The sequence below is a fragment of the Eublepharis macularius genome, chromosome 3, assembly GCF_028583425.1.
Source record: "Eublepharis macularius isolate TG4126 chromosome 3, MPM_Emac_v1.0, whole genome shotgun sequence".
Lineage (NCBI taxonomy): Eukaryota > Metazoa > Chordata > Lepidosauria > Squamata > Eublepharidae > Eublepharis > Eublepharis macularius.
Genome location: NC_072792.1, coordinates 165,190,428 through 165,210,650, shown reverse-complemented (window position 1 = coordinate 165,210,650; position 20,223 = coordinate 165,190,428). Strand labels below are relative to the sequence as shown.

Below are 20,223 nucleotides of genomic sequence, written 5' to 3'. Positions count from 1 at the left end.
GTATAAGCTTTCAAAAGTAAGAGTTCCCTTCTTCAGATACAGGTCTGAAAATCTTGTTGGTCTCTGAGGTGCCATTGGACTAAAATCTTAAATGTCATTTATCAGGAATGCTAAGTTGTATACATTCCGTTAAGCAAACAGGATTTGTTATACTGGCTTTGTTGACTGCTTGCTCTAAATATTAATGTAGTCTGTCTCTTTAAAGGCTGCAACCACTTGTGTTAGGTAGGATTCTCGTCTGCCAACCACAGTCTTTGTCTGCCTCTGACTGCTTGCCAGGGGCAACCTGCCAACCCTGCTCACTGGAGATAATTTAGGGTTGCCATTCCCTGGCCGGGGGTGGGGTTTCCCCCACTCTGACCCTCCACCTCAGCTCCCACTTACCTGGCTGGTGGGAGAGGCATGGGCCTTCTGGGGCTCACTCCCAGGGGATGTGGCATGCTCCTGTGGGCTCAATCCAGACCAATTTGGGTGATCCAGGCAGATTCAGGCCTGAAACAGGCCAATTTGGCCCTGAATTGGCCCAGATCGGGCTGCTACAAAGTGCGGGAGCACTCCTACACTCTGCAGCGGCCCATTCCAGGCCTATTCAGGCCTGATCTGGGCTGATTCAGGCCTGAATTGGCCTGGATCAGGCCACTCCCACACTCCACAGAGATCTGTTCCTGGCCGATTCAGGCCCGATCTGGGAAGATTCAGGCCCCAAAAGTGCTGCTGTGGAGCACGGAAGCATACCCATAATCCTCAGTGGCCTATTCCAGGCTGATTTGGCCCTGATCCGGGCCTGATTCAGCCCCCCCCCACCGAACAGATCACAGAACTGCTCCTGGGGCAGCTGCAGCCAGTGTAATGACATCATTTCCCAGAAGTGATGTCATCGTGTGGGCCTGGAAGCACGCATGCACAAGACACCAAAGCAGGTAGGTGCCACAGGCTCCACCTCCCACAGAGAGGACAGGGGGACTTGGCAACTCTAAAATAATTTGCACATTGCTCATCAGTACATGTGTACTACCTTCTCTTCACAGTCCCAATGTGATTTGGGTCCCCATGCGCCTGTCAATCTAATTTTCAATCAGGAACTCCCAATATATGGCTACTTGACAGGACATGGAATTAAACTGTAAACAGTATAATGTGTAGTTAGGCCTTAAGTTTGCCCACTCATTGGTCAAGCTGGAGCAACTACTTGCTGTGTTCAGACAACACAAGTGACGTGATGGTTTGATATTACCCCTGCCTTTTCCCGTACAATACTTTAGAATTCCAAAATGGATTTTTAAAGAAATTTTGACTATTTTGTTGTCATTGCTTAATAAACCACTCTAACCTTTTGAAGATGGCTGGATTAGGAACGTAATAAAGAATAAATATCTGCAGATGTCTTGCTGCAATTCTCCTGTAGATAGATTGCTGATATTCATAGCTGTAATTTGCCAGGAACCCCTTCATGCTCCTGTGAGGACCCAAATTGACAAGGATTGATCTGAGTCATTATGTCTGCTGAGAAGCAGAAGAGCCCAATCATGCAAGCACTTATGCACCGGGGTATTTTTGTGCATGTGGAAATCTTCCAAATTAGCAGATGAAATTGTTGGCTTGTTTAAGAGCGTTCATGTCATGGGAGTTAGAAACCCAAAGGTATGTAGCAAATTATTTTATCTTTTACATTGAGCTGTGATTATGCAAAGCAAAACTTTGATCGGGTTCCTCTGAAATAACACTTGCCATTCCCCCCATGTGGCAGGCGCAGGAGAAGCAAAAATGGACAAGGTGAAGCTCTTCTCAGCATAATGTGCAGCAATGGGAAAAGCTTCACACACAGATTTTCTGTTCGTCGTGCTGTTTAAAGCACAGGAGCCAGAAAGAAAGAAAAAAAGTTAAATCTGCGCAAAATTGATAACTGCTGTTTCTTTAAAGGGAAAGCATAGGCTGACAGCTGATCACAGAAGACCTCTGCAGAAGATATTATGTGCACTGACCTCAATGCACATGTGGAGGGGACATAGACATGCTCCCCCCTCGCCCCGTCTGCAACCTCTGTTCCATGAGCATGGAGCATATGTATGTGCTTGAGAATGTTAAAAAAGCATCATTCCCCTTCATGGAGATGACATTTATGCATGTAGATTCCGTTCAGGAGCCAGTGACTGTATACACATCATGGAGGCTGTAGGATTTCACCTTGTCCCCACCATTTCCCCCTCCTGCTTATTTGATCACCGGTGGAGAACAGGGCTGCTTCCTCAGAGGTTTGCCCACTAAAAGTGAACAAATAGCATGCATAATCTCAATACGTGCAATGTTATCCATACAGAGCTAGAAAATCCTGTCCTGCCAAAAGTATAGCTTATCCCTAAGCACTTTTAATCAGATGTAAGATCCATTGAGTTCAATGGGGCTTTCTTCACTTCCTGGGTAGAGCTGCAACTAAGGCTACAGTGGGAGACCTCCAGCAACGTCACTGGTTTGCCATGTACAGCTAAGTTCCAGTGGGAGGAAATGGGAGCGGGAATGGGGGTGCATGGCAGCATTGTGCCAGCAGGCTGATGTCACTTTGGGTTGAAACTGGAACACTCAAGAATTTTCAGACCTTTATGGTTTTACCATAGTGTTTTGTAAATCCTAGAATAAAACTTGCAGTTTGCACTGGAAGTGATGTCAATACACCGGAATGATGCCAGTGCATCAGTTCTTGCCCCCAAAATGCTCCTGGGGATTGCTGGCTGGGGCCTGGCAACTCTAGCTGCAGTAGGGATCCCATTTCTCTAGTAGGGGCGGTGATCCCCCACTGCCACCTTTTGCCCTCCACCACCACTTGCCTGGCCAGCGGGAAGGGAAAGGTGGGGAACGGGCTTCCTGGGCACACTCCCAGGGCTGGTACGACAACATCAGTGATGTCATCGTGCTGCCCTGAGACCGTGCCCATGCCCATGCTTTGCAGCAGAACGATTTGAGCCCCAAACAGGCCAGTAGTAGGAGAAAGAAGAAGGTAAGCACCGGGTCCGCCCCACTCCAGCTGGAAGGGTAAAGGGACCTGGGCAACCTTAAGCTGCAGCTTAAGCACAAGGACTCAGGCAGGATCAAGTAGTAGAGTACAAGGTAGGACCTTTTGCAGTCTGCCAGTTCCATGCCCTGAACACTTTCTCCATTGTTCTATTCCTGGGCTGTTTCCACACGGTTTACTTTGTTCCAGAAAACAGCAAAATCTCGCAAGAAATCGCGCAAGAAGACACTGTTATTGTGTCTTCTCGCACGATAATAGCGTCTTCTCGTGCGATAACAGCATCTCCTCACGCGATTTCACATGATAACAGCATCTTCTCGCACGATTTCGTGCAAGAGTTCGGTGTTTTCCAGAACAAGGTAAGCCGTGTGGAAACGGCCCTGTTTTATGATGTTTCCCTTTCTTCCTACTTCATGGAGAGTCCATGTTTAAAATGAACTTAGTGATGGTAATAGCTGGTTGATGCAAAGGGCACAGTTGGCTTGGATCCTTCTCTCCATTGCCGTTCATTATCCATGGCAGTGCCTTCATGGTCAGCGAATTTCTCCTGATTCAGTATGATGAAGTTGCCTATTCATTGGGAAAACATGGAAAGAAATACTAAGTAGGTTAGTGGCTGGACCTCTTTGGGAATCTTGGGAGAGTTCCGGACATTTATTTTCTGACTTCTGGGAGGGATGGGAGTCTAGACTAGCTACGAGTGACTTTAAGAAACCAAAAGCAGAGTGTATGTTCAGACATGCATGTAACATTACTGATGTCTCTGTTCATGTCTCTTGATAACTGGCAACCAAATATGTGAATTGTCTCCCTGGAAAAGCTTGAAGGGCCAAACTGCACATTATGTTTTCCCCAGGGCTATCTCTGGGTCTGGTTAAGGAGCATGTTTTTGAGTTCTGCACTTCCCAGATGTATGCAGATCCAATCTGGATTGGCACCATAGAGAGACTGGGCTTAGTCCTTAGTCCTTCCCCCCTGCACTGGTTTCCTCCCTGAAATTTCCCTGAGAGCCAAGCTACAAGCGACGAATTACACTTGCCTGGCAAGTGAACAGACTCACGTGTATTCCTCTCTGTTCACTTGCCCTTGAATCGCAAGTGAACAGGGAGCTCCACTTGTGCTCCACTTATATAATTATGTTCCTTGGAGGAAAGGTGAGAGAAATAATATTCTCAGTATATGAATGGGCCCCAATGTTTTCCCATTAGCACAAGATATGTTCCCCAGCAATTAATTAAGTAACTTCATTTATGCCTCACTGTGTTCTCCGATGAAGACCCAGAGTGGCTTACCACATTCTCAACTTCTCCATTTTATCCTCACAACAACCCTGTGAAGTAGGTCAGACTGCGTGTGCGCAAGTGGCCCTAGCAACCTTTCATGGCAGAGTCGGGATGCAAAGCTGGGTCTCCTGGATTTGTCCTGAAGATCATCACTTAAATTCTGTGTATCAAGCCTCTGCTGATGTATAAAGGAGAGGCAAGTTGTCAACCCAAGGCATACAAGTTCTATCAGTAGTGCTATGATTGATCCATTTACACATGCAAGTAATCTTGCATGTGTAGTAATTGTGAGGAAGACTAATACGTAAACAAGGCCAGAGACAACTGAGGCATGATGCAAAATTCTACCTGTATGAGACATATGTTCAGCTTCCACAATGACCTCTGAAGGAAATGGTTCTTTTTGTCTTCACAGAGAGTGTGGATTACGGGCCAGTGTTTATACAGGAGCCAGACGATGTGATTTTTCCAACTGATTCAGATGAGAAGAAAATTTCCCTTAGTTGTCAAGCCCGAGGGAACCCTGCTCCGACTTACAAGTAAATAACATGCTTGCCAAAGTATTTTTTTCATTTTTCTCAGATTTGTTATTGATGTATTTAGATTGATTCAGTGCCATATTCTGAAGGTCTGGGCAGCTAGAAGTTTATATTTATCTGTTTCTCAGGTGGGTTTAACTGGGAGAAGGGAGTAAAAGAGATGTTGCCTTCTACAACTGAGGGTTAAATACATGAATTTGCATTGATCTCTAGAGTACTTGATAGCTTGGGAAAGAAATCCAAATTCGATGTGAGGAAAAATGAAAGCGGATTTTAAAACAATAAGCCTGTGGTTTTGAAGAGAGTGTGATTTCCTGCAATAAAAAAATCCCAGACCACATCAGTGGATCCAGAAGGTAGAGGGTGACAGGGAAATACAGAGTACAGAATGTTGAAGTATTGATTGCAAGCAGAGCGAGTTCCTTGTGTTTTTCCCCTTTCCAGTCAAAGGAAAAAAAGTTATTACCGATCTAGGATAGCTTCCTTTTTCTTATAGGGCATCTTGATCTTAGGTGGCTACTTGTGCTGCAGAGTGAATGCTACTTTGCTGCTAAACTTTGATTTAAAAATTTAAAAACAAGCCCAAGAGTATACACATGCGCCCCCAAAGTATATACACATGGCTTTTATAAATGCCATAGCTAACAGGGTGTTCCAGAACATACTTGGCTCACTTCCCTGTTGTGACTGATAGAACAGTGAGCCACGAAATGTATCCCTCCCTCCATCTTTCCAACTCCTGCTCTTGATTGTCTGTATGTAAACTACAGCTAGGGAGATAAGCTATGTAATGGCTGCCAGAGGTAGCAACTAGACTGGATGGGAGTGGAGACTGCCTTTATATCCAGACCATTATCCTTCAAAGTTCAGAAGTCTGAAAAAAGACATTCGGATTCTTCGAGGAAGTTTCTAGAGGGAATTTATAGTAGACGGCAAGGTTACTCAGATGTTTCTACATATTTTATAACAACATTCTGGTATGAAACTTTGGACAGACAGACAGACAGATCTATCGGTCAGTTGGTCGGTCAGTTGGAACATTTGCCATTCTCCTTACCCGCTTGACCACTTCCCTTCTGGCAGCTTTTATGAACTAAGAAGGGTAATGGTCAAGACAAGAGCACTGGTGGTAGGTCTCATCGCTCTAAAGACCTTGTCCACATCCTCAGGCTCCAGAAGCTGGAAGGAATCCATATAAATTGGACAAAGATGTCAAAGGTACATCATATGAACAAGCATCCATGCCAGAATCTAACTTAGAGTGGATCTAGTGATCTATACATTTTTTATCCTGCCATTCTTCCAAGGAGCTCATACTCCTTCCCTTCTATTTTGCTCTCACAATGTCCCTGAGAGGTAGGTTAATATGTGAGAGAGTGATTGATCCATGGTTACCCAGTGAGCCAAGGACCTAGTCCAAATATTTCAACCCACTGGCTCTCATGAAAAGCATAGCAACATGTGTTGACTGTACACCTGCCTACATGGACAGTCCTTGTGAACGGAAGCCATTACAATTAAACTGGAACACAATTGTTTGTAATGTAGATTGTGTCCTGCATGTATATAAAAAAGGTAGAGGTGGCAAACAATTATATGTATGTTTTGTTTCCATATTGTAGCTTTCCTTGAAAGGAATGCTTACTAAACAGTTTCCTCTGCTTTCTTCCATAGATGGTTCCGGAACGGAACAGAGGTTGACATTGAAAGTGACTTCCGCTACAGTTTGATAGAAGGAAGCATTATCATCAATAATCCCAGTGAAACAAAAGATTTTGGACAGTATCAGTGCTTAACTACCAATGTTTTTGGCAGCATTTTGAGCAGAGAGGCCACTCTTCAATTTGCATGTAAGTAACAACACGCTATCGATCCTGTTCTGAAACCTAAATTGAGATTTGGAAGATGAAGGTGTGCTGTATTTCAAAAATTCAAGATCATCCCCGGGAGGAGTTTGGTTGAGCTTTGCCGGAATCAATCATTAGACCTGTCAGCTCTCGGCCATCTGCTCTTCTCTGCTAATTGAGGGTGTTTGCCAGAATCTTGGGGCTAGTTGAGAATGCATTGGTATCTCCACCCGTGTGGTCTGTAAGATGCTCCACATATCATCGTCTTTATTTTTTGCTTATTTATAAACATGCTTTTCCATCTCCACCACCTGGAAGGGCATGGTTATCATTTTCATTAAATATTGGGAGGATAACCATGCCCTTTCCAAAATTTCAAATCTTTACCAAGGCTTCTATACAGTTCCTGTCCCATTTCTCAAACCCCTCAAAATAATTCAGAAAGCCAGTTGAATTCATTTGTCTCCTGAGACTGCCCATGCTAATCTGTTCCCCACCCCCTAACAGTGCACAGGGAACACAAATTTATCAAGAAATGATCCAACCATGACCATATCCTAATCTCTAGATCCCTCATGTCACCCTCAGTACAAAAAGGAACTCTAGCAAATGATCTGTGGTAGACCCATGGTGAACACCAAGGAAGGCATACATCATTATTTCTTCAAATTCTGGCAGTAGCACAAACATGCCATCCTGTTTAAGCCATTTTCAGTTTCCTCCCTGATTAAGGTAATATATAGAGTGGCTCTCACGGTTGGAAAGGATCCAATGGCTCACAAACCCCATGACTAGATTCAGAGTCAGGTGACCTAGGTGAACTCTAGGAGTTCTGAGCATCAGTGGTTCCACTGATGTTGTCATCATACAGTTATCCATACAACAGGTGAAACATAACAGGAGTTCAGAATTAATATTCTAAGTTTGTTACCTGCAGGAATTTATTACTTTCTCCCAAAGTTCATGCACACTTGACATGAATGCCTTTCAGTTATGCTTAAAATTAAAAAGCTTCTGTAAGCTTAGAGAAAACAAATTTATTTTTATTTGTTCTATACGGCATGAATAAATACAGATTTACAGATCGCAGCATGCAATTTATCATCTTGCATGACGAGAATAAATCAGGCATGCAAATTGTGCGTCAGAGTCATGAAATGGGATAGAAATGCATTTATAAAAGGCATTTGAATAGTAAATAATTGGAGTGGGCAAAAAACATTCTCAACTAGTTGCCTTTGGGTCTAAGTCAGGGGCCACAGAAATCCCTACACTAAGGCACAATTTTGTATCGGTAAACTACTGACTGAAGATTGTTCAATCTGTTCTTGGAAACCTCTCAGAAAGGAGTTTCATGTCCAGCTTATTCCAGAGCTGAGCACTTGTTAGGAAACATTTCTGCTTGTTCCTTTATCTTCAGGCCAGGTTATCTCAGTCTTTCTTCTTGGAATGTAAGCGCATTGGGGTTATCAACAAACACCCAGCTTACAAACGGATAAATATTGCAAACAATGTTTAAGTCGAAGTCGGCTGCATTCCTAAGGGTGTAAGCCCCATCAGAAAAACAGGCGACTTACTTCTGTGTAGATCTGCTCCTGCAATGTTTTTTAAAAAGGTTTCTAAATGGCAGCGGTGTGATTTGAGCATGCTATGGTAATTAAGAATGATAGGATTCTTTTCTGATTTCCTTGGAGAAAAGGCATCTGTTCCAGGGATGCTCAAACACCTGCCATGTCAGCTTATGTCCTATTTACTGCTTGGGATTTTCTTGATGAACTGTTTGTTCACCAACCTGTTCATGGCTGTTGGCAGGTTACTCCAACATAATCCTTCAGAACAGCACAGCTGTTTGCGCATGTGTTGTTCTCTCACAGCTCAGAGTCAAGCTACAAGTGACATTTTTCACGTGAAGGACACTTGATCATTTTCGCACGTTTTTCTGGGAACTGAAGTCCCTCTCCCCCACCCCTTTTCCTTCTGTTCCTTCCCCTCTCTGTTATAATTGCTGCCTGAAGAGCCAGAGAAAGCCTACGGCAACAGCAGCTTTTGCAAATCATTCCTCCAGTCACAACCCTGCTCTCAACGATCTTTGGGGGTGGGCAGCTGCAACTTTTTCCCTTCCCTGGGCGTCCTGCTCAGCTTCACCGACATGTCAGCTTTCTCCAGAGCAGCTCCCCAGGAGCAAGATGATTTGCAAAAGCTGCTGCTGCCGCTGGCTTTCTCTGGCTCTTCAGACAGCGATTCTAACAGAGAGGGGAAGGAACAGAAGGAAAAGGGGCAGGAGAGAGGGACTTCAGTTCCCAGAAAAACTTGCGAAAATGATCAGGTGTCCTTCACATGAAAAATGTCACTTGTAGCTTGGCTCTCAATGGAGTTGGACTCCTCCCTCTCTGTGTTCCTACTCTGCTCGGGAAGCAGTTGTTTAAATAAGCAGTTAAATTGTCAGTTAAATTAATATAAACCAGTCCTACATTAGTTTGGTGTTTAAAAAAAATCCCCCTGTTCAATTTTCTTCTTGGTAGTCCTGAGTGACGTTAATGGCTGCCAATCTGTTTGTATCAAAAACTAAGAAGAGAGCTGCTCCGAGAACTGAAAGCCAAGCTATAAGTGACACCTGACACAGGTTGGACCCTTGTCAGCTTCCTTCAAATTTTGATGGGAAATGTAGGCGTCCTGGTTTTACAGCTTGGCTCTCCATTACAGCTGCAAGACCAGGATGCCTACATTTCCCATCAAAACTTGAGGGAAGCTGACAAGGGTCCAACCTGTGTCAGGCATCACTTGTAGCTTGGCTCTGAGCCAACCAACCAAAAAACAACCCTTCCTGGAGTACACAGTCAAAAATTGTATTAATAAATGTAGATATATGTAAACTGCAAAAGTGCTCAATTTCAACAATAAATACAATAAATATATGCAATCTCATCCAAAGATATAAATGTATATCACAGTATACGACAATAGGTCAACTCATCTTAATCACAGTATCCAACTGGTGGGAGAGAATACGATGTACAGAGTCAATCCAATTTCCTTACATAAATATAATTTCAACACAAAAATAATTCATTCATTTAAAATGCCCACTGGCATTCGAACTGAGTCCATTCAGTAGTAGTAAAGAAAATCCTCTGTTGCTATCCAATTTCCTGCAGAGATCTGCGAAGACACCATGCTCAGAAAGCCACGCCTACGGGTTTTGCCGACATATGTTGTCCAATCCCGTTTTGTCCATTCACTTCTTCATAGGCATTTTTACCTATCACAAAACACAACTGTAGCAACTATCCATTCATAAACTACTATGTAAAACCCAACTATTGCAGTTGTTTGGTAGTGAAATAAAGAGCCCTGGTGATTGGCTCACATCTGATTGTCAGAGTTGAATACAATCAGTTTTCCTGTTGAACACAATTGTAGCGAAATTCATGACAAAAAATATTCTCTGATCTGTTCCAGTTAGAATTAGTCTCTTTACCAGGACTTTGGGGCCTTCCTGCATATCCACTTCACCTGTTCTTTCCATATGTACCTAAGGTCAACATTGGGTCCCTATTTTACTGCACAGACAAGCTCCTATTCCCTTATTTTCTTCTCTTTCTTCTGACGGTAGGGCTAACAGGTCTCATACTGTGGTAGGATGCTTCCGTCAACAGCCTCGTTTCCTGACATAGCTTCAGGTAGTTGTGAGAGATTTTTTTTTTTAAAGCAATATTGGCTATGTTGTGACATAACTTCTGGGTAAAACCCAGAAATGATATACAGTAGATCTAGGAATCACCAGAACTCTGTGGCTTTATCATAGAGATTCCAGCAATTCCTAGAGCTACCATATATCTCTTCTGGGTTTTCACTTTGCTTTCCCCCTATTTCCCCACCCTGAACCTTTCCACTGGTTACCAGTGAGGTTTAAATAAAAGTACATTATTTCAAAGTTGTGTGCATCTTCATACAAATGCAAAAAATGAAACAAACCTTACCTAACCCTCTTGGTAGGCAGCTGTGTCCTTCAATCAAACCAACCCAAGTTCTTGGTAGCCTGTCTGGAGTAATGTCATTGGTGGGCAGTAAGTTGTATAATCTTACCTCTGCTTTTGCAGTCAAAGCTCAAACCAGAGCACCTCTGGTGTTAGGGAAAAGACACTACAGGGCAGGGATACAGATTTAAGGCATACTAAGAACAAAATCTGGGTCCAATAGCACCTTAAAGACCAACTAGATTTCCAAGGTATGAGCCTTCAAGAGACAAATCTCCCTTCCTCATATATAGTAAAGGTAAAGGTAGTCCCCTGTGCAAGCACTGAGTCATTACTGACCCATGGGGGGATGTCGCACCACAACGTTTTCTTGGCAGACTTTTTATGAGGTGGTTTGCCATTGCCTTCCCCAGTCATCTACACTTTACCCCCAGGAAACTGGGTACTCATTTTACTGACCTCAGAAGGATGGAAGGCTGAGTCAGCCTTGAGCCGGCTACCTGAACCCGGCTTCCACCAGGATCGAACTCAGGTCATGAGCAGAGCTTGGGCTGCAGTAATGCAGCTTACCACTCTGTGCTACGGGGCTCTTGGAGTGGAAAAATTGAGTCTTTATAATTGAGACAGAGGATGAGAGGAGTATCGTAAATTAGTGTCAGGAAATTAGCTATAATACATACTGTAATTGACTTGATAGAGCTGGTGTGTGCAGTGCAGAAAATCAGTATATGTAATGTGAGAAAAATCCTATGCCCCATTCATCCCTGGGGGATCCATTGTTCCAAATGTGCAAATAAACTCAATGTCAGCAATCACACACTGCAATTTTCCTTTGAAGGTTTTCTGCTTCTCTCCAATCTTAAGGGTTTACACTAATGCACCTAGTAGAATAGCAGCAAACAGCAAAAGCAGGGTACATCTGCCCCAATGAAGTGGGCTCTCAGGAGCCCTGGTGTAAGCATCCCACAGTGCCCTTTATTTATTTAATTATTTATTTTATTTAATCGCAGTTCTAGACTGCCCTCCCAGTCAGGCGGGCTCAGGGCGGTTTAACGACAGCTTAAAACAATAAAAACATCATAAAGACATTAAAACATCATATCAAACAATTAAAATTGGTGGGTATAAAATATTAAAATACAGCATTGTCCTGCATGGGTGGTGGAAGGTCTTCAGTGGTATGGCTGGCGAGAGGACAGCCTAGCCCCCACCAAATGCCCGGTGGAACATCTCCATCTTGCAGGCCCGGCAGAAAGATAACAAATCCTGCCGGGCCCTCGTTTCCTCAGACAGAGAGTTCCACCAGGTCGGAGCCAGAACTGAGAAGGCCCTGGCTCTGGTAGAGGCCAGGCGGACCTCCCTGGGGCCAGGGACCATCAGCAAGTTTTTAGTGGCTGATCGAAGCGACCTCCGGGGAACATATGGGGAGAGGCGGTCCCGAAGGTATGCTGGGCCCAGTCCGCATAGGGCCTGTTACACCCATTTGGCTGTTACACCCATCTCTTTTGGACATGGGTGACAAAACTGGGCCAGATATCCCAGAGGAGGTGCTTCCAGTGCTCATCCAATAATGTTAAAACTTCTCTGTCTCTACTAGATGAGTTGTGATTAACATCCTCGAACATTACAATGCTTTGTTTGAAGCAGGAGGCATCTGGAATAATGTTGTCACATTTCAAAGGTACTCCACAATAACAAATATTCTCTCAAGATACAGTAATTTTTAATGACATGCAGCGATCCCCTGCATAAAATTGTCACAGTGCCATATTAACTTATTACCATGCTGATAAGGTCTTTGAATTGATAATGTGACATCTCCGACTTCCCGCGCATCCTGCTGTGTTCAGAATCGGAGAGCTGCTAGCGATCTATCAAAAGTTTAGATTTTCGCCAAATTCTATCAAACACAAAATGAATTTAAAAAAGGAAACAACACAGAGTTTTCCCATGCTGTTCCCACCGTCAAAGTCTCTATATATCAGCCTTCTTAAATTGATAGCACACATCTAAATACAGCACACTGCTTTCCCGGGCGTTTGGAAGATTTATAGTGGCAAAGTTTAGCTACACTTCTCCTCTCCCTCCTCTTTGCAGCACTTGTTTAAAAGTTGGAATCACTTTATTCAGGATTCTGCATGAAATTGCCGTACTGAGCAGAGGATGTAATGGTGCCCCATACCTTTGATATAATGAGTGGCGTGCTTCCAAATTCCTCCTCCCCCAATTTAGCACTTCCAGTTTAACTTGTTCTGTTTGCAAAGTGGAACCAAATTTACTTTAATTTTACTTAGAGCATTTCCTTGAAGCGTATACTGCCAGTCCCTCAAGGTGACATATGTGCATTATATGTGCATTATATATACCCTAAGATGAGACAATGAAATAGCAATACAATCCATTAAATGTCATTCAGTATTCATGAAAACTATCGTTTCATCTATACATGCAATAGAAAGCGTAGCCGACCATCAAACCAAGAATCATAGAATCATAGGGTTGGAAAGGACCTCCAGGGTCATCTAGTCCAACCCCCTGTACAATGCAGGACATTCACAATGACCTCCCTTCCACACACCCAGTGACCCCTGCTTCGTGCCTAGAAGATGGCAAAACACCAGAAGGTGTTCTGAAACCACCCCTTTTTATGTCCTCTTTGAAAGACCGTATGGAAGATACAGACCTTGGTTCATTTGGCAGTCTATGAGGCAGTCTATGAGGATAGGTTGTGTTGCCCTGTTGGTCTGCAGTAGAACAGCAGGAGACTCATGTCTGAAGAAGGGAGCTCTCTGACTCTTGAAAACTTACACTCTGAAAATCTTCTTGGTATTTAAGGTGCCACTGGACTCAATTCCTGGCAATCCAATCCAAAACTGGAGACACCACTGAATATGTCCTTTTGGGGGCTGCCAACTCTAGCTTGAAATTCCTTGATATTTATTTATTTATTTATTTATTTATTTAAAATGTCTATTCCGCCCTCCCCGCGAGTGGGCTCAGGGCGGATGACAACATATTAAAATACAAAATACAATTAAAAAAACATATTAAAATACAATAAAAATCCATACACATTTAAAACAGGATGGTAGACAGCCTTCACAGGGTGGGTTAAGATTTTATACACCCCTTTTTTTCAGGCCGGCGGAGGCCCAGCCTCAGCCATATGCCTGGCAGAACAACTCTGTCTTCCAGGCCTGGTAGAAGGCTAGTAAGTCCTGCCGGGCCCTGATTTTAGCAGACAGAGCATTCCCCAGGTGGGAGCCAGGATCAAAAAGGCCCTGGCTCTAGTCAAGGCTAGGTGGGCCTCCTTGGGGCCAGGGACCACCAACAGCTGTTTGTCCCCTGATCAGAGTGTCCTCCGGGGACTATATGGGGAGAGATGGTCCCGTAGATACACTGGTCCCAGTCTGCACAGGGCCTTATAGGTCAATACCAGAACCTTGAACCTAATCCAGTACTCCGCTGGCCTTTGAGGGTGGTGGAGAGGGGAGACGAGGTATCTTAGGGTCCGACCTGGGATGTTGCAATTTCTTCCAGGAGAACTGATTTCTGTAGTCTGGAAATCAGTTGTAATTTTGAGAGAATTCCAGGGCATGCCTGGACACTGGCAACCCTACCAGGAGCACCAGGTGAGAGTGAGGGAACCCCTGCCCCTACATCCTCCCTATAAGAGGAGAAGGGAGCAGAAGATGCTGGGAAGAACAGAGTTGGTGCATGGATTCATATAGCAAGAGGAAGCTATGACATTCCTTCTTCTCTTTTCCTCTTCTCTATCCTTAAACAGCAGAAATGGCACCAGAGGCATTTTTAAAATTCAAAAGTAATGAACTATTTTATTTATTTTAGAGGGGAAAGGTCAGGTGAAATCAGGGGTTGAAAATTTCTGAGGTATTATTCAATGCAAAAATCTCTGAGGTAAAATCAGTACATGCATGGACTTTATGCTTGTCTTCAAATTCTTATGTTTAGAGGCTTTTATTCCCATGTTTCCCCCAAACACTCTAGTATACTTACTTTTAGCATTCTCATTCTTTTTTGGGTTTAAGAATGACGGTACTCACTTCCTAGTACCCCAAACCCCTTCTCTTCAAACACCAGTGCTTTCCTTCAGTTTTTTATTGAATCTTAAGGTCTCCAAAAGGTAGTTTCCAACCACACCCGACCAGGGATCACTTCAGAGCTACCTCCATTTGACTGAGTAGGGAAAATCACTCCTTAGAAGATCTATCCCCTTTCTTTGACCTGAATGGAAGTCTGCACCTACTTCCCAAACCTCCTTGCCAACTTTCCCCCAGTTCTCCTGCCAGTGTTAAACTGCTCTCCATTAGGACTCCGTCTCCCAGCTGTTCACACTGGATTCCTCTCAACTAGGGCTGAAAACAGGCCCTCCTTTTTCCAGCTCATGCTACTCAATCAGATTCCTTGGAGTAGCCAGTCGCTCAAAGCTCTCTGTGAGCTAAGCTACAAAAGATGAATTACATGAGGAGGAGCACATGAAGGGAGTTGCTATGTTGGCTGGGAGGCTGAGTTTTAAAAGAGATAGGAAGGCTTTGTCAGTTTCCCCTCTTGACAGAGCCAGGGAGATCCCTGCTCAGAGGGTTTGTTTATTTCCTCTTTGCCTCTTAGAAAAGGAGGTGAAACTGACAGAGACTTCAGGAGGCAAAGAGGAAATTAACAAACCCTCTGAGCAGGGATCTCCCTGGCTCTGTAGAGAGGGGAAATTAACAAAGCCTTCCAGTCTCCTTTAAAACTCAGCTTCCTGGCTAACAATGCAACTCCCTTCACATGCTCCTCCTCGTGTAATTCATCTCTTGTAGCTTGTTTCTGTATCTGTGAAGGATTAAGCCTTAACTATCCTTCAACTTTGTATAGCACTTCCAGGCTTTTAAAAAGTGCAGTCCATCACAGAAGCCCTTAGGCACATCTGGATCCCAGGAAAGGTGGGGGATGTAGACTCACTGGAATGGCATGTCATGATGTCATTTCTGGTCATATAACCAGAAGTGATGTCACCATGCAGCTGGCCGCTCTAGCATTAATTGTCATCACTTCTGGATATGCAGCCAGTAGGGATGTTATGATATCGAAGGATGCAATTTCAGCCCCCACATTTTCCCCCCACTGCTCACTGGAGTGAAAAGAGCAACAGGGGCAGGAGTTGGCTCCCTCCCACCTGGTAAATGGCAAGCTGATTCCCAACCCTTGAAGTGCTTTAAAAATTAAAACTAGGGATGTGTTATTCAGTAAGATTCAGAATCCCATAGTTAGAATATTCCAAATACTTCTGTATCTATTTTATATTTTATAATTCCAGGTATTTCAGAATCATGTTGGAAAAGCAGGCTGAGCTGCATGGGAGATGAAAGGGAAACATTTTCCCCAGGCAATGTGACACCACGATTGGTGAGGGCAAGTAGCTGAGAGTCCCCTGACTGGTTTTGCCAGGGCAAGGGGGACTGCCACGACAGCAGAGTCTGTGATTGACTTCTCTTTGCACTTGCAGATTCCCAGGGCAGCCCAGACTTCATAAAATCCTTTACATTGGCCTGGAAGGTGGGCATGGCTGTGTTAGAACCCCCCTGCTGCTCAGGCCATTTGTTGTTGATTAATTCTCTGCATGCTGAATCAGTCTATCCTTATATTGTTGGGAGTCATATCCTGTGCTTGCGTCACCAGCTGTCTGCTGCTGCTACCAGTGCTGGCTGGATAAAGCAGATAATCCATTGCTAGTTGACTTGGGATGATCTTGGCCTTTCCTGTGACTTCACAGTTTTACTCATCTCAGTGACAGTTCCTTAAAAAAAAAGTTAAAGTACTGCTGTGACTATGATATGCATATCCCCGTCTGCCTTGACTGGCTGGGGATAATTAACTATCTTGGGAGGAGAGGAATATTTCCTTGGAGTCCTACGTGATCATGAGCAGAAAGTATTTCGAAGCTGCCACAATCCGTTGGCCCAGGGGCAAGATACGTGGTTCAGAAGTTGGCTTTGCTTAAGCATTCCAATCTAGAGTTGCTGACTTTTTTGTTTCCTGAGCAGGAGCCACATATCTTTAAATGTCACCCGATACATAGAAATTCAGCAGGTGAAGCTTTTCCCTCTCGATATATATGCCAGAAAAAAATTGTGTCAGAAAATTGTTAAAGGCACAGAACTTTTTTTAAAAAAATTGGGCTGCAGTCCTACTAGCATTTCTTTTTGAAAACGCATTGAAACTCACTCATAAATTTATATTTAGTTCATATTTCAGAACTCTGGAGTTCGATGTCATTCCAAAGTCCTTCAATGCCCCTCGTTCCTAAAATATTTTTTTGAGAAATGCAACATGATTCCAATACAAGCAATGATATATTTCAGATGCCCATAGCCTGGATGAATCCTGCAGTATTCAGGATGGAGATGGAGCAGGAAAGGGGGTTTTCACCAATGTCCGTTTCACATGCCAGACCTCTGATTCCCCCTTCATACTGTTTATGTGGCTCTTCTATCTCCCGGGAGCAGCATTTCAGGGGGCATTTGGGGCTGCAGCTGTAGTGGAGAGGTCCACTGACCAAAATCCTTCAGGCCAATATAGTGCAGTGCTTAGATGGTTGGAGTAGGCTTGTGAGACCCGAGTTCAAAAAGGGTTGCCCGCTCCAGGTTGGGGAATTCCTGGATATTTGGGGGTGGAGCTTGGGGACAGTGGGATTTGGGGAGGGGACGGACTTCAGCAGAGTATAATGTCATGGATTTTAACCCCCCCCCCAGCCATTTTCTCCGAGGAAACTGGTCTCTGTAGTCTGGAGATTAGTCTGGAGGTTGGAAACCCTAGGTTCAAATCCTTGCTCACCATGAATGATCTTGGGCTGGTCATTCTCTCTCAGGAGCACCAACCTCACAGAGATGTTACAAAGATAAATAGGAGAGACAGAGAACCATGTACACTGCCCTGAACATCTTTGGAAGAAAGTCAGGATTAAAACATGATAAATTAATAATTGCAGCATCTGAAGATAAGTAGAAGATAGTAATGATGGGATACAGCCTACGAATGCATTTGCTGGCAGAAGTCAAATGTGGAAGTTGCAAGGGAATCTCAGTGGTCCAACTTGGAGTTGCACTGTCATTTTGGAAGAATGTATAAAGTTCCTGTAAAGCAGAAAAGTATACAGCGGATTTCTAAATACAATCATCATACAGCATTAGACTGTCTAATAAACTTTCCCTGTTTATTTTGACACAACTTCTATAAAATTTTCTTTTGATCTTGGCATGAAGCTTTCTGTAGCTGGTTAATAATCCTGCTGAGTCCTCTGAAGGGACACATTACTAAGAAGGTGTACTATTATGGGCTTGTTTCCTAGAACTGTAACTTGGTGCAGCAGCATGTTACATAATGCAAGGAATCGTTTTTGCAAACAAAACTGAAAGACCCAGAATCTGAATATATGGCTGGTTCACACAACCACTATATGCAGTGTGGGATCAAGCCCCACCCATTAGGGTTGCCAACTGCAGCTGGCAATCCCCCAGGAATAATTGTGGAGTAGGGACGTGCACTGGCATCACACCAGTATGTGATGTAACTTCCAGTAAAAAAACTGGAAGTGACATCATTATGTCATTATCCTCTGCTTGAAGCTAACTGACTGATCTTGGGTCAGTCACAGCTTCTCGGAGCTCTCAGCCCCACCCACCTCACAGGGTGATTGTTGTGGGGATAATAATAACATGCTTTGTAAACTGCTTGCTCTGAGTAGGTGTTAAGTTGTCCTGAAAGGTGGTATATAAATCCAATGTTGTTGTTGTTATGTCAGGTGTGACACTCTAAGATACACCCAAAACTCTAGTTTTGGGGAAATCTAAGAGCATCACTCCCAACATAATGACATTATTTCTGTTTTTTCACTGGAAGTGGCACTGTGTACCAGCACAATGCCAGTGTGCCCACCATTTCCCTCCTGTCAGCCTTGGAAGTGCCAATGAGGAATGTGGGTAAGCAGTGGATGACCTACCACTATAGCTAGAGACCACTATAGCTAGAATGAATTAATTAATTAATTAATGTATTTGTGGTTAGAGACCATAACAATGACAATACATCCTTATCAATCAATAGAATAGTTAAATCCAGCATAAAGGACAGAAAAATACATTTAGCATTTAAAATCTTATCTTAAAATGTATATAGTTCTCTGGGAACTGCAGTAATTCTAATATTTAAAACACTGACATTAAAATAGTTAAAATCGTAAAAAGAGCAGGACAGACTATGTATGGCTATTCTTTTTATTATGGAATTTAACCAAATAGAGACAGAATTTGGCTATTTGCCTGGAGATAGTTGGATTTTCATCAATTAGGAGTTTCTCCAGGCAGGCCTTATTTGCCTCTGCAATTGGTGTGTCTAAGAGTGGGGAAATAAACTTGTCCCTATAGACTTGATGGAAAGGACAACAAAAGAACATATGAATAAGTGATTCCACTTCACCAATGGAGCAACGGCAGCGTCTATCCTCGTATGGGACCTTTCTATATTTCATCCTGGCCCGATGTGAAGTTATCCAACTTCAATGGTCATTCACTTCACGGTGAAAGCTCTTCTATAAGATGGGACATCCAAGTGAGTGAGATATCTGGCCATACCCATAACGTATCTAGATTCCTTAGGGGGAATAAAATGAGGAGATTGAGCTAAATCTTGTTGGCACTCTATGTCTCTCACCCTTTGTTTAACAATACCTTTTGCCTGGTTACTGCCCTGAGATAGTAGGTCGGCTAGCAAAAGTCCCAAAATCTTTCTAGGTTGCTCTTAACCATCCGCATCCACCTAGGCTGGTTTATTAGAGGGAGAAGGCCTTTTTGATTGTTATATATCTTGAGCCACTGATAAACAGAATATAGCAATATTCTGGCTTCAATTCTCATTTGGCCTGTTTCTAGCCGTAGGAGGACATTTGGCACTCCTGGGGGTACTTGTAAGACAGCATGGATAAATTTGGACTGAATCTTCTCGAGAATGCGGCACTTACCCAGCAGCTGCCTGCAGCCTAAGCTGGGGGCTGAAATTTGCCCTACTTGGAAGGAGGATGGGACGGACAGGCTTCTGTTCCTCTTCTGCTGGGGGGCGGAGACAAGAGCTCTAGGAGGCATCTCCGCCCCAAGGCTGCAGTTTCTCCGTGCGATCGGCCCACCCGCCTCGCCCTGTTACAGTTCAGGATCAGCCGGCTGCTGTTATGAGCCAGGTAGGAATTTTTTCCCTTTCCCCAGATTGGCCGAAGGGGTTTGGGTTTTTTGCCTACCTTGTACTGTAGCAGGGGTGTGAGGCATTTGAAGGGTGCTGCCTGGTAGGCATCACTGGCAGGAGAAATTGAGGAGTAGGGAGCGAGCCGGTGAGCACCCCCTTTGGCAATTCCCCAACAGTGGGGAAAGGGGTCTGTCAGGAAGGAGAGTATGCTTCATGGCTGCCACCACCTGTCCAGACTGCCTGCAGGGAACCCCAGGTGCAAGTCCTTCCCTCACACTGTATGGCTAAGGCTTTAGGAGCTTGATGGGGGGAACCCTTTGCCTGGCCGGCCGGGTCCAG

General features: G+C 44.0%; 1 protein-coding gene across 1 annotated transcript in view; it reads left to right on the top strand.

Moving 5' to 3' along the window:
- Window positions 1-20,223, top strand: part of CNTN5 (contactin 5) — a 511,103-nt gene that overhangs the window by 160,971 nt on the left and 329,909 nt on the right. The window contains exons 3-4 of the mRNA XM_054973696.1: window positions 4,706-4,829; window positions 6,504-6,679. Coding sequence (XP_054829671.1) covers window positions 4,706-4,829; window positions 6,504-6,679 — 300 coding nt within the window. The remainder of the gene's footprint in view (window positions 1-4,705; window positions 4,830-6,503; window positions 6,680-20,223) is intronic.